At 55.0% G+C, this 13,263-nt stretch overlaps 1 protein-coding gene across 1 annotated transcript in view; it reads left to right on the top strand.

The window, feature by feature from the left end:
- The first annotated feature begins 4,131 nt into the window (after nt 1–4,131).
- ZNF385C (zinc finger protein 385C) overlaps nt 4,132–13,263 on the top strand; it is a 70,131-nt gene continuing 60,999 nt past the window's right edge. Inside the window, 3 exon segments of the mRNA XM_074557366.1 lie at nt 4,132–4,293; nt 4,296–4,320; nt 4,323–4,388. Coding sequence (XP_074413467.1) covers nt 4,165–4,293; nt 4,296–4,320; nt 4,323–4,388 — 220 coding nt within the window. The 5' untranslated portion in view covers nt 4,132–4,164.

The raw sequence follows: 13,263 nt of genomic DNA, 5'->3' as shown, positions 1-13,263 counted from the left end.
CGGTCTTGAGGTTGTTTATAATTCTTATCTATAAAATTTTCTTTCTGCCCAGCCGAGGTCTGCTCAGCAGGGCAGCCACAGGCACTCTGACCACCCCTCTACACCACAAACGGCGTACAACATATCTACACTTAATTCCCAATACCCATCACCTGTGTTAGACAGTGCACTTCTACTCTAAACCAATCCCAAAGTGCCAACATCACTGCAGAAAATGGAGAGCAAGAAGAAGAAGGAGAGGAAAGACAGGACATGCCCAGATTCCTCCATCTTGCCTCTTGAACCCCAAAATTCTACATTTTCACCCTGTCACAAATTCACTATCATTCTACTCAAACTCTTGTGGCTTGTGACTCCTCACACAAAGCTGGTGATTGTTCCCAACTCTTGGGGTGGTGTTAGTTTTTTATACTAAAAGCTACATGTACAATATTTACACTTAATTCCCAATACCTATCACCTGTGTTAGACAGTGAGCTTCTACTCTAAACCAATCTAAAAGTGCCACCATCACAGCAGAAGAACGAGGAGGAGAAGGAGAAGAGCTGTACACACCCAAGTTCCTCCCTCTTGTCCCCATAACCCCCATACCAAAAATCCTAAAATCTCCATTTCCACCCTGTGATAATTTTATTGTTACATTATTCAAACCTCTGTGACTTTCTGGTTCTCATACAAAGCTGGCAGCTTGCTCCAGGGGTCACAATGAAATCCCCAGGTGTTCTGGGCTGTGTGCCAGGGTCTCTGAGCCCCCAGTGGGGTCCTTGGTCACTCTGGACACCCAGAGGGATGTGCTGAGTTCTGACAAGAGCCAAGATGTGGGGCTGGTGCAGCTGCACTCCCCCCATGTCAGCTTTGTGCTCTCTGGACTCTGGAGCTGCTGTCACACCCCAGCACCCCACAATCCATATCAGCACTTTGTCATGGCAATCAAGGTGATTGGAACCACCTGGAGTCCACCTGGGCTCACTCAGCTCCCCTGTGCTGCTGCTGCTCCTGTAAGCAGGTACAGCTGCCCAGTGTTGCACTGCTGCTCTGCTCATTGCCTCCCTGCATCCTGGCTGTGAAGGTGCTAAACCCCCCCTTCTCTGGCTCTGGAACGTTTATGAAATCTTTATGGGCTTTTGAAAAGATTTTAATTCCCTGACAGCGCTGCTTTCAGTGGGGAAAAAAAAAAATAAATTATGACTCAATGAGCAATTACAGCTCAACAGCTGCTGAATGGGCACGGCAGCTGCTGGAGCAGCTTGGCTGAGGAGCCACAGAGGCTTCCTGGCCCCACACAGGGAGGGGCTGGCACTGCCAGGGACACTGGGGTGGCACCTCTGTAGTGACACAGGGGATGGGTTACAGGTGACAAGCATGACAGACATGACCCCATTGAGACATTGCCAATCCCAAATGTGGAACCGCAGCAGCCCAGGGAAGGAGGATCCCTCCTGCAGCACCCACTGGGTCCTGTCAGAGCCCAGCACATTCCTCTGGCTGCCCTGGGTGGCTCCAGACCCTGCAAGGGGCTCAGAGACCTTGGCACGGAGTCAAAAACACCTTTTGTGCCTTCCATTTTAGCCCATGGAAACAATTATCAACTTTGTGTGAAGATTTACAAACCTGTCTGGGGGCATGTCAGAGCTGCCAAAGGATGGAGGACATTGCTCTAATTGTAAAACTCCCTGTTTGCTGCAAGCAGAACTGCTGAGCTCCAGAAAGATGAAGAAAAAGGAAATATTGCCCTGACAGTGCCCGTTCCTTCCTGGCAGTGCCCATTCCCTCACAGCTCCCTCCTTCCTGGCAGCACCCAATCCTGTTTCCCCAGAGGCTCATTTCTGCTTCTTCAAATGCTCAAAATTGCTGCACAGAACTGAGAATGGGGTTGGGAGAAATTTTATGAGCAGCTCCAGCGTGATGGAGGGGCTGGATGTGCTGTGCCCTGTGCTGCTCTGTCCTGTGGCACTTCAGATGACCTTCTCTTTATTTACAGTTTTGTCTTCAGCTTTGGAGATATCTTCAGCAATCCAAAATATCTGAGGGTGACCATGAGATTGGCACAAACAGGGACGAAGGGCTGCCCTTGGAAGGGAGAACCCAGAGTTCACAAATGCATCCCAATGCTGGAATTCTGGGAGCTGTGGGTCAGCTAAGATCCTCATCTCTGCATTTCCTGATCCCCACGGAAGGGGAGTATTCGGCTGTTTCTTCTCAAATTTTACATCTTGAATTTCTAATTTGTAGCTCAAATAAAAATGAGATAAAAGATAATTTAGTCTCTCTGTCAACAGGGGGTACATTCCTACATCAGGATGAGGCTGAAAGGGTTAAATAAATGAAAAAAAAGTGTGGAAAAGACCCAGCCCTGCCTCAGTTCCTACACCATCATCATCAGGCTCCTGACAGCCAAGGTGCAGCAAAGTTTGAGATCCATTAGAGCGCCTGTAATTATTTATAGGGAGGAAAAAAACCCCATCGTACACTGTGAAAATCAGATGGCACAGCCAACAAATGCACTGAGCTTTGGCACAAGGGCTCTGGAAACCCAAAGTGATTTATGGTGAGGCTCAGTGGTGCCACAGTGGGGACCTGGCTCTGGCAGCAGCAGGGAAAGGACTCCTGGTGTGGACAGGAGGGATCTGCTGCTGCTGTTCCAGGATCTCCAGATCCAGGAGTAACTCACACTGGGATTCCTCCCTGGCAGCTGCTGGCTCTGGAGCCTCCTGCAGGCACGGAGGGGTTTGGAGCAGCTCTGCCCTCATTTCTGCATCCTCCAACCTCTGACCAATCCCACCTCTGCATCCTGGCACCAATTCTGTGTTTTTATGGAAAAGCAGTGAGCAGGCAGCTGCCCCTGGGTGCCTGCTGGAGCACAGGGCTCTGGGCCAGAGCAGCTCCCTCCCAAAGCTCAATTAGCAGTTTTGGGAAGTGCTTTGAGAACCTCTGCAAAGTGTCCTGGAGGAGGGCAAAATGTGATTATATAACGTGTCTAGACAGCGAATTCCTCGGGGCGGGCAGCAGGAGGCTTTTCCATCTCCTCTCCTGTGTCAGCACTGTGTGGCCCCGCTGAAAGGTTCTGGGAGCTGCTAAAATATTTAACAACGATGACAGCGACAGCCCAGCTCCGAGTTTTGCACTTAAAATTGTTGATCTTAGCACAAGGCTGAGCACAGGCGCCTTTGCGTGGCGGCACCTCTGCGATGACAAAGGAGCCAGGAGCGTCTCCGGCCGTCCCCTCCCTCCATCCCGCCCCTGGCTCTGCCTCTCCAGCCTGGAGCAGCCGGGCATGGCCGAGGTTCTGTCCCTGGGTCGGAGCAGGGGCTGTGCCATCGGCACAGAACAGCGTGTCACCTCCTTGGGGATGTCACCTCCCTGGGGCTGTCACATCCCTGGGGCTGTCACCTTCCTGGGGATGTCACCTTCCCGGGGATGTCACCTCCCTGGGAATACCACATCCTTGGGGATGTCACTGCCCTGGGGATGTCACCTCCCTGGGAATATCACCTTCCTGGGGATGTCACCTCCCTGGAGATGTCACCTCCCTGCAGGGCCGGGCTGTCTGTGCCACTCAGGGTGCCGGTCTGGCACCTGTCCCCTCATTCTCCGGGGCGCTGGTGACACACAGCATCTCAGCACCCTGAAATTCAGGTGTCCTCCCCACAGCCCCGCGGTGTCACCCTCCTCTGTGACACACACCTTAGCGACCCCCCAAACCCCCCGGAAAGAGCCTGGGGAGCTCCTCTGTGCCACCATCTCACCCTGGGGCAGCCGTGAGCGAGAGGTGCGCGACGGGAGGATGGCCCCGAGGCGCTGGCGATGCTGTGGGATGCGGAACCGGGATGTAACACCGGGATGCAGCTCAGGGATTCAGCAAAGGATACGGCCCCGGGATGCAGAACCGGGATGTAGCTGTGGGATGCAGCTGTGGGCTGTAGCACCGGGATGTAGCTGCGGGAATCAGCCCCGGGATGCAGAATCGGGATGCAGCTGTGGGATGTAGCACCGGGATGCAGCCCCGAGATGCAGCTATGGGATGCAGAACTGGCATGCAGCACCGGGATGCAGCTATGGGATGTAGCACGGGGATGCAGCTATGGGAATCAGCACCGGGATGCAGCACCGGGATGCAGCTATGGGAATCAGCACCGGGATGCAGCTGTGGGATGTAGCACGGGGATGCAGCACCGGCGCCGCCGCCGTTCCCCTCCCACTCCGTGCGGCGCCCAGGGGGGGTTGGACCGCGGCGGCGCGCGCGCTGCCTTCATCCCCCCCCCTCCTTTCCTCCTCCTCCTCCTCCTCTTCCTCCTCCTCCTCCTCCTCCTGGAGCTCGCTCGCACGCCGGGAGCGGGGAGCCGGCGGGAGGATGCTGCAGACGGCGGCGGAGCCGGGCGGCTGGGCAGGTACGGGCGGCAGCGGGGCCGGGCTGTGGGCACGGGGAGTTGCGGGCTCAGGAAAGTTGTGGGAGGCAGCGGGGGATGCGCTGGAAAGGCCCCGGGATTCGGGGTCGGGGCCGGGTGCTCGCCCCGCTCCCCGCGCTCCGTCCCGGCGGTAACGGGACACGGGGCGGGGGCGGCGGGACCCCGGCCGGGAGGGGTCCGGAGGGACGGGAACTTCTGGAGCGGAACTTCAGGGAGGTTCCCTCTCCGAGCGGGACCCGCTAACCCCGGCTGGTCCAGTAGCCCCGGTACCGTGGGGTGTGAGGGGCACCGGGCTCTGCCGCAGCGCCTGGGCACGGGCATGGGCATGGGCATGGGCATGGGCATGGGCATGGGCACGGGCAGCGCTGGCCCAGGAGGTGCCGGAGGTGCTGCCCAGGTGGGGCAGGGGCGGTGGAGCCGCGCTTGGCCCCTCCGGGCCCGGCCGTGCTGTCACCGTGCACAGCACACCCCGGAGCCGTGCCCTGCTGGGATCCGGGCTGGGAGAGCTGCGCTGGGAACGGAGCCGAGGCTCTGGCTGCCTCCACGGCACTCTTGGCTCTTACGGAAAGACCTTCAGAGAGCTGTACAAAAGCTCTTTCTGTCGGCCGTGTCTCCGGGTGGGAGCAGCGCGGTGCCCTGCCCCAGGAATGTGGAGGCAGAAGCGGATTGAGGCTCTCCCCCGGCCTTTTCCAACAGACTTTGCTAACTCGGAGCAGCACTGAGTTATGCTGGAAGCTTTTATGGAGTTTGCATCGGGGTGGGCAGGGCTGGGGCTTGCTCTGCCCCAGGGCAAAGCCCGCGGATCCCGCACAGGGACGTGCCCGTGCCTGCCCTTGGCAGCGCCGCTCCTGCTGGATGGGCGGGTGGCAAAACAACAGCTTGGCACAAGATTTGTTTGCAGAGCAAAATTTGAAAGTGCTGCTTAAACAGAGGAGATGGTTCTGTGTGAAGGGTGAGGGGTCGAGAGCCTGGCGTTGCTCTCTTGGGGCTTCCAGGTTGATTCAGCCTTGCTGCTGGAGCTGCCCTGCAGCTGGATGTGTCTGTGGGTCCCATGAAGTGTGGCAGCACTTTTGCCCTACAGGGACGAATTTTGGGTGAAAATGTGAGGCAGGATCTGGCCCTGCCCTGCTCAGCACATTGGCTTCACCCCCTGCTCACCTGGGATGTCTGAGTGGGGAGTGGAGATGTTTGTGTCTGCAAATAGCACCGATGGGCAGTGTGTGTGACAGCCTGCAGATAAATGAGGCTCTGTCCCGGCTGCCAGCCTGGCTGGGAGTTCCTTCAGCCACCACCATCCAAATCCACCACCATTGACTTTTTTTTAAGTGACTGCAGGTGTTTTTCCAGCCCAGTGGCTTTGCTGAATGTCACTTGTGTGGGAGGGCTCCGTGGGGATGGAGGAGCTGTGCTGGTCCCTTGGTAGCTGCCAGCGGGATTCTGCCAGCCAGAAGCTCTCGTGCCCTGTGCAGAGTTCAGGGCAGGGTGAGGATGCCGTGCTCTGTGGATTTTGTGCTGGCTCTGTAATCTGCCACGTGCTGGGGAACGGCTGCTGTGCCCCTGGATGTGGCTGTGCCTGTGAATGCTCGGAGCAGGATCTGCGTGAGCAGAGCTCTGACGTCACGGCAGGCTGTGCCTTCCTGCTGTGAGCCTTGTACACCAGCATCCCTGGGCTGGCATTCCTGGGCTGGCATCCCTGGGCTGGCATCCCTGAGCATCCCTGAGCATCCCTGAGTATCTCTGAGCATCCCTGGGCATCCCTGAGCATCCCTAGGCTGGCATCCCTCAGCATCCCTGAGCATACCTGAGCATCTCTGAGCATCCCTGGGCTGGCATTCCTGGGCTGGCATTCCTGAGCATCCCTGGGCATCCCTGAGCATCCCTAGGCTGGCATCCCTGGGCTGGCATCCCTCAGCATCCCTGAGCATACCTGAGCATCTCTGAGCATCCCTGGGCTGGCATTCCTGGGCTGGCATCACGGGGCTGGCATTTCTGAGCATCCCTGAGCATTCCCAGGCTGGCATCCGTAGGCTGACATCCCTGGGCTGGCATCCCTAGGCTGGCATCCCTGGGCTGGCATTCTTGGGCGGGCATTCCTGGGCTGGCATTCCTGAGCATCCCTGAGCATCTCTGAGCATCCCTGGGCTGGCATTCCTGGGCTGGCATCCCTGAGCATCCTTGGGATGGCATCCCTGAGCATCCCTGGGCTGGCATCCCTGGGCATCCCTGAGCATCCCTGAGCTGGCATTCCTGAGCATCCCTGAGCATCCCTGGGCATCCCTGGGCTGGCATTCCTGGGCTGGCATCCCTGAGCATCCCGGGGCTGGCATTCCTGAGCATCCCTGAGCATCCCTGGGCTGGCATCCCTGAGCTCCCATCCCTGAGCTCCCACCCCTGAATTCCCATTTCTGAGCTCCCACCCTCCTTGCCTGGGGTTCAGAGCAGCTGCTCTCACTGCCCAGGTGCTGCTTGACTCTGCCAGAGCAGCAGCCTCTGCATGGAGAATTTGGGAGGCTGTTTGATAGTCCCAGAAGTAACAAACATTTCTGGGAGCTGGTGGCTCACTGGCCTCAGGGCTTGGACTTCAGTGCTGGATTGTGGAGGGGCTGCATGTCCTGGCCATGCTGGGTGAGGGTTGGGGTCTGGCTGCTCAGGTGAGGACGTTCCATTGTCCTGGATGCCATCCCATCCCATCCCATCCCATCCCATCCCATCCCATCCCATCCCATCCCATCCCATCCCATCCTATCCCATCCCATCCCATCCCATCCCATCCCATCCCATCCCATCCCATCCCATCCCATCCCATCCCATCCCATCCCATCCCTCCCCACCTGCCTGATGTTCTCTGCTCTGTTTATGGGGTTCATGTTCTGCCCACCATTCCCAGCTGTGCCAGGACAAAGTTGCCACTGGGGACAGGGACATGGACAGAGCTCATCCTGCCTCCTGTTCACCCCCATGGGCTGGCAGCAATGTGCAGAGCCTGGAGTGATGCTGTGGCCCACCTGGCTGTGATCATCTACAGCAATTCCCAAATTCCACAAACACTCCTTGAGCATCGCCCCAGCCCCCTCAGATATCACTCCTAAAGGAACCCTGGTCTCTGGGCTCTTATTTGTTGTATTTCTGGGGATCTCCCTCCAGTTTGGCTTTTATCTAATGTTCCTGGGGAGATCAATGTGTTTCTAGGAGTTAAGACAGAGTAGGGATCCATCCTGAACTAGGTAAAGTGTCTGCAGCCCAGGTTTGCTATTGACTGAACCCTTGCAGGGATGTTGCCAACCCAGCACTGGATACGTCACATCCTTTTACACTGGTGAATTCCCAAACCTGCTGTGGAAGCACCAGACAGTCTCCAAAACGTGCCAGATTTACACATTAAAAGGGCAAAAATTTCCTTTCCGAGCCCTGCAGCCCTTCCAACTGCTTCTCCTCAGCTCAGTCAGGACTGGAGTTTGAGTGTTCCAAAGCCAGAGCCCTCGATTCTGCAGCTCTTTAATCATTTCTAGGGATGATAAAAATGCAAAAATGTGCTCCCAGAGCAGAATAATGAAACCCATGAGGGTCTATTTGTCAATTTAGCAACGATATTGTGATGTACAAAGGCTGTTTCTTAGTATGATGTTCTGAGATTGCCTCCAAAATAGCTCCATAATTTCTGTGTCAGAAAGCCCCTGTCAGGAATTATGTGCGTGCTCTCAAGGAAACCCAGGCTGCAGCTGCACCCTAACAACTGCTCCATTTCTCTTGCAAATACAACAATTTACTCGCCAGTCATCAAAGGGAACCTGCAGATTGAGGAGCCATTCTGTGAGCAGGGGATGCCCCAGCTGTAAAAACTGTTCTATTTCTCATAGAAATATAATTTACTTGCAAAGGGAACCTGCAGATTTAGGAGCCATGAGCTGCTCTGTGAGCAGGAGATGCCCCAGCTGTAACTGCTCCATTTCTCTTAGAAATACAATTTATTTGTAAAGGGAACCTGCAGATTGAGCAGCCATTCTGTGAGCAGGGGATGCCCCAGCTGTAAAAACTGCTCAATTTCTCTTAGAAATATAATTTACTAGCCAAAGGGAACTTGCAGATTTAGGAACCATGAGCTGCTCTGTGAGCAGGGGATGCCCCAGATGTAACAACTGTTCTATTTCTCTTAGAAGTACAATTTACTTGCCAAAGGGAACTTGCAGATTTAGGAGCCATTCTGTGAGCAGAGGATGCCCCAGATGTAACAACTGCTCCATCCTTCTTAGAAATATAATTTATTTGCAAAGGGAACTTGCAGATTTAGGAGCCATGAGCCATTCTGTGAGCAGGGGATGCTCCAGCTGTAACTGCTCCATTTCTCTTAGAATTACAATTTACTTGCCAAAGGGAACCTGCAGATTTAGGAGCCATGAGCTGCTCCGTGAGCAGGGGATGCCCCATCTCCCTTGGGAGGTTCCCTGGTGCAGGTGTTGGCATTTCAGAGGCATCAGGATGCCCTGGCCATGGCACCAGGCTGTGGGCACAGGGAGAATTTTGCTCTGCATGATCCCCAAGCACTCCTGACTCCACAGGGGCTGAAGGCACAGAGAATCCCTCGCTGTCAGAGGGCCCTTTATTGTTTTATTTTATAGAAACCCCATCACTTTTCCCCCTGCAATGTAAACAGCCTTTCCCCAGCATGAATTCCTGGCAGAGGGGCTGCTGGTGGGCTTGGGGCCCTGCAGGGGTGGGCTCAGGAGGAATCCTGGTCTTGGGGGAGGTTTCTGGAGGAACCTGGCTCTGGTGAGAGCTCCCAGCCCTTGATACAGAACAGATCTGTGCTGCTTTGAAATGGGAACGCTCCTGAGTCGTGATTTTCCCTGGCCTAATTATGGAAATTTTTTAATTAGTTGATAAGGAAGATCACTGGGAAATTGCAAAGGAAACATTTTGAGGTGAAGCTGGGTCTGCCTGGAGCCAGGAGCTGCTGCAGCTGCTGGACCTTGCTGGGCTCAGGGTGCTGAGGGAGCTGAACATCCTTGATGCTTCTTTTGGTGAAGTTTTGGGTTCCTCTGGCCCAACTCTGGGCCAGCTCTGCTCACTCCCAGTCAGGAATGAGCTGGGGGCTCTGTTGGGGATCAGGCTGTGCCACTCTGTGTCCAGTTTGAGCATTTCTGCTCTGACATTTGGCCCCTGCAGCAGGAATTGCTGAATGTGGGGTGGGTTTTGCCTGTTTAAGATCATGGGGGGTTCTCATCTTCCTGTCACCCCCAGTTCTCTGAGAGCTCTGCTGCCTTGGAACTGCAGAATTTTGCTCTGGGGGCATCTTTGGTGACATCTCCGTAAAACCACGTCGCAAAGGGCTAAGAGGGTTTTCTGGAGGATATTTTTCCCTTTATCCGTTGAAGCAAGAGAGATGTGCAACCAATGATTTGCCTCTTGCCAGCTGCCACTTGGCTCTTGTGCTGCCCTGGATGTCCCTGCCAGGACCAGGACAATGTGGCAGAGATGCCAATGGTGGAAACCAGCAGGGAATGACCCAAACCTCCTGGTTTTTGTGGATGTGGGTAACTTCTGCCTAATTTTAGGGTTTTTTTCTGAATTTTCTCTGTCAGTTTGTGTGGTTTGCTGCCCTGGAGATCCCTGCCAGGACAATGTGGCAGAGATGCCAGTGTCCACCACTGGTGGAAACCAGCAGGGAATGACCCAAACCCCCTGTTTTTTGTGGGTGTGGATAACTTCTGCCACATTTTAGGGGTTTTTTTTCTGACTTTTCTCTGTCAGTTTGTGTGGTTTGCTGCCCTGGATGTCCCTGCCAGGACCAGGACAATGTGGCAGAGATGTCAGTGGTGGAAACCAGCAGGGAACGACCCAAACCTCCTGTTTTTTTGTGATGTGGGTAACTTCTGCCCCATTCAGGGTTTTTTTTCTGAACTTTCTCTGTCAGTTTGTGTGGTTTCCCCAGCCAGGTGCCCAGGGGGCGTCAGTGCTGTTTGTGTTGGTCGGAAGCGCTGCTGCTCCGCGTTCCTTTGAAGGGCTGGAGGCACAGAGCCTCTCTGTGCTCTTCTGAGGAGCCTCAAACGCTCGTAGGAAAAAAAAAAATCATAAAAATCCCAAACAAGGGCAGCCTGTTATGGAGCCAGCAGGAGATGGGAGTGGCACAGAGCTGGGCTGGGGCAGGTTCTGCACCTCAGAGCCCTCCCAGCCAGAGCTGGGTGTGCTTCCTCTCATCCAAAGCCAGGGCCTATAAATATCCCCTCTCCAAATTTTCAAGAAGTATTAGGAACTCTCCAGGCTTATTTTTGAGGGCTGTTACGAAAGGGTTTTAGAGGATTAAAGCTCTCCCAGATTAATCTGCGCTCAGCCAGGGCAGTGCTGGCATCCCAGGCGTGGGATGCAGGGGGTTCTCCATCAATCCTGGGCTCCCCACTGCCCATCTGGCTGGGAAATGGGGCAGCTGGACTGGTGGGGAAAGGGGAAACACTCCCACAGAGCAGTTCCAAACTTTTCCCAATCCCCACTGAGCCCCCCAGACCTGCCCAGCATCTGTAGTGCTGCAGGTTTGCACAGGTCAATGTCAAATTTTTGTGCCCTCTGGTTTCCAGAGGAAGTAATTAGCCAACAGGTGTAATTAGCCAACAGCAGCTGGACTGTGGGGCAGTGAGGAACACTTCCACAGAGCCATGTTCCCAGTCCCCAACTTCTCCCAAGCCCCCCAGACCTGGCCAGCATCTGTAGTGCTGCAGGTTTGCACAGGCTGATGTCAAATTTCTGTTCCCTCTGGTTTCCAGAGGGGGTAATTAGCCAGCAGGTGTAATAACAATTCAATAAATGTGTCAAATAAGCGAGCCAGTTGTGGTGCAGAGCATGCTGTGCCTTTGGAGGAATCTCCCAGGGGCTGGGGATAAGCCAGATGGGAAAACAACAATTCCCCTGTCCAGGCTGGGTCTGTCCTGGCTGGGTCTGTCCAGGCTGGGTCTCACTCCAGGCCAGGAGCTGCTGCAGAGCTCAGGGAGGGACCTGGGGCTGGCACTGCAGGGCTCACACCTGAATCTCACCTTCCTGGCCAGATGTGGAGGGAGATGATGACCTGTGTGCTTCATGGAAGGCACAATCAGTGCCAGAATCCCTGGGCAGGGTGGGCACTGACCAATGCAGGGATGAGACAAAGGGATTTAGAGACACCTGGCAGCCACCTGCACCTCCACTGCTGGCCTGTGCCAGCCCTGCTGCAGTGCCAGTGCTGCTCTCACGGGCACAGGGCTCTGGACCCTCGCAGGGCAGTGCCAAGGTGGGTTCTGGTGGCAGAAAATCATCTCCAGCACCGGCTAGCTCTTGGCATCTGCTGGGAAAGCTTCTCAGTTTGTCCTTGGGAGCACTTCTCCTCCTAAGGGCTTGGGCAAACCCTCTGGCAAGGGCACAGTGGTGTGTGGCAGAGATGCTGGCAGGTGGCAGGGTGCCCTGAGAGCCCTGGGAGCTGCTCCCACTGCCCACCCACCCCCAGGAGCTTTTCCTTCTCCCTCCAGGGATGGGAATCCAACCCCTGTGCAGCCCCAGTGGCTCTGGCGTGACAGAGGATGCAGAATCCTTGGAGAATCAGGGTGGTGAGATGCTGTGGGGCCAGGCAGGGTCTCTGCTGCGTCTGTGGAAGGTGGGCTCAGGTCTTGAGGGGCTGCAGAGGGTTTGTGAATGGCCCTGCTGAGCTGCTCTGCCCCCAGCACAGGGATGGGCAGGGTCACAAAGAGCCTCTGTGAGGGATTTGGCCTCTCCCTGCCTGCCCTGGCTCCAGCAGGGCTTTGATGGGTGTAAATCAGTAACAGAGAGTAGGAAATCCTGCAGAACCCAGACCCTACTGACCCTGTCACCCCCAAACCCCCTCCTGCAGTGGGATCAGGCACTGCCAAGCTGGGTGCCAACAATCCTGCCTCTCCTCACCTGCTGACAAGGCCTTGGAAAAGGGAGAATTCTTCAAAACATAAAACAAATAAAATTAGGTCTTCTGGTGAGGGATTAAATGGGGGCCCTCAGCTGTATTTATAGAAGGTTCAAAAGTAAATCTGTTCCCAGACTGAATAAATATTTTGCTCAGGCAGGCACGATCTTCAGTTCATCTGTCTTGCAAAGACTTGAGTGAGAGGGGAATTGATTTTCTCCAGCCTGAACAAGGCAAGCGCCTCTCAGACCCAGATAGGGAGTGAAGTCCCATTATCGGCTGAAATGGGGAAGCAGCTGGGAAATCATTAAAGAGAAAGCAAAGACAAAGCTGCTTTAAGGAGGTGACAATTCGCTGTCCTCCGGTGGCTGGGGCTGCTTTGGGACTGTGTCGCTGTCCCCATCAGAGGGTTTGGTGGCACTGGGTGACATTTTGCAGGTGCCCTGTGAGATGGGCATGGCTGGCACTGTGTGATTGCACAGATCCCTGCACAAGGGATGGAATGAGGAGATGTCCTGGTTTAGGGCAAATCTGGGTGAAAACGCCCAAAGGGGCCTCTCCAGAAAGCAAACCCACTCGGCTTCTCCCCACAACCGAGTTGGGAAGGATTCCTTGGAGAGAAGTGGAAAGAACCTGTTTATTTAACAGGCAAAGCACCCCCAGCACACAAAATGAACAATACCAGATAACACCACTCTGAAAAAGATGACAAATTCAGAAAGTCTCTCCTAGGGGTGGTCACTCTGTTATCAGTCCCTGGGGTGCTGGGGCAGCTGCTGCAGCCACAAGGTGCAAACTCTTGGTGTTTCCCAGGTCCCAGGCCAAAGCAGGTTCAAGTAGGTCCAAAAAAAAGGGAAAGCAAAACAGTCCAGGAAAAATTAGGACTGCATAGCCAAACTACCTAATGAGCAGAAGCAAAAAGCAAGAGCAAAGCAGAAGCAAGAGCAAAGCAAAAAGCCA

Source organism: Zonotrichia albicollis, chromosome 23 (assembly GCF_047830755.1).
Source record: "Zonotrichia albicollis isolate bZonAlb1 chromosome 23, bZonAlb1.hap1, whole genome shotgun sequence".
Classification (NCBI taxonomy): domain Eukaryota; kingdom Metazoa; phylum Chordata; class Aves; order Passeriformes; family Passerellidae; genus Zonotrichia; species Zonotrichia albicollis.
The sequence above is the reverse complement of the archived record's forward strand: the minus strand, read 5'-3'. Positions and strand labels throughout refer to the sequence as shown.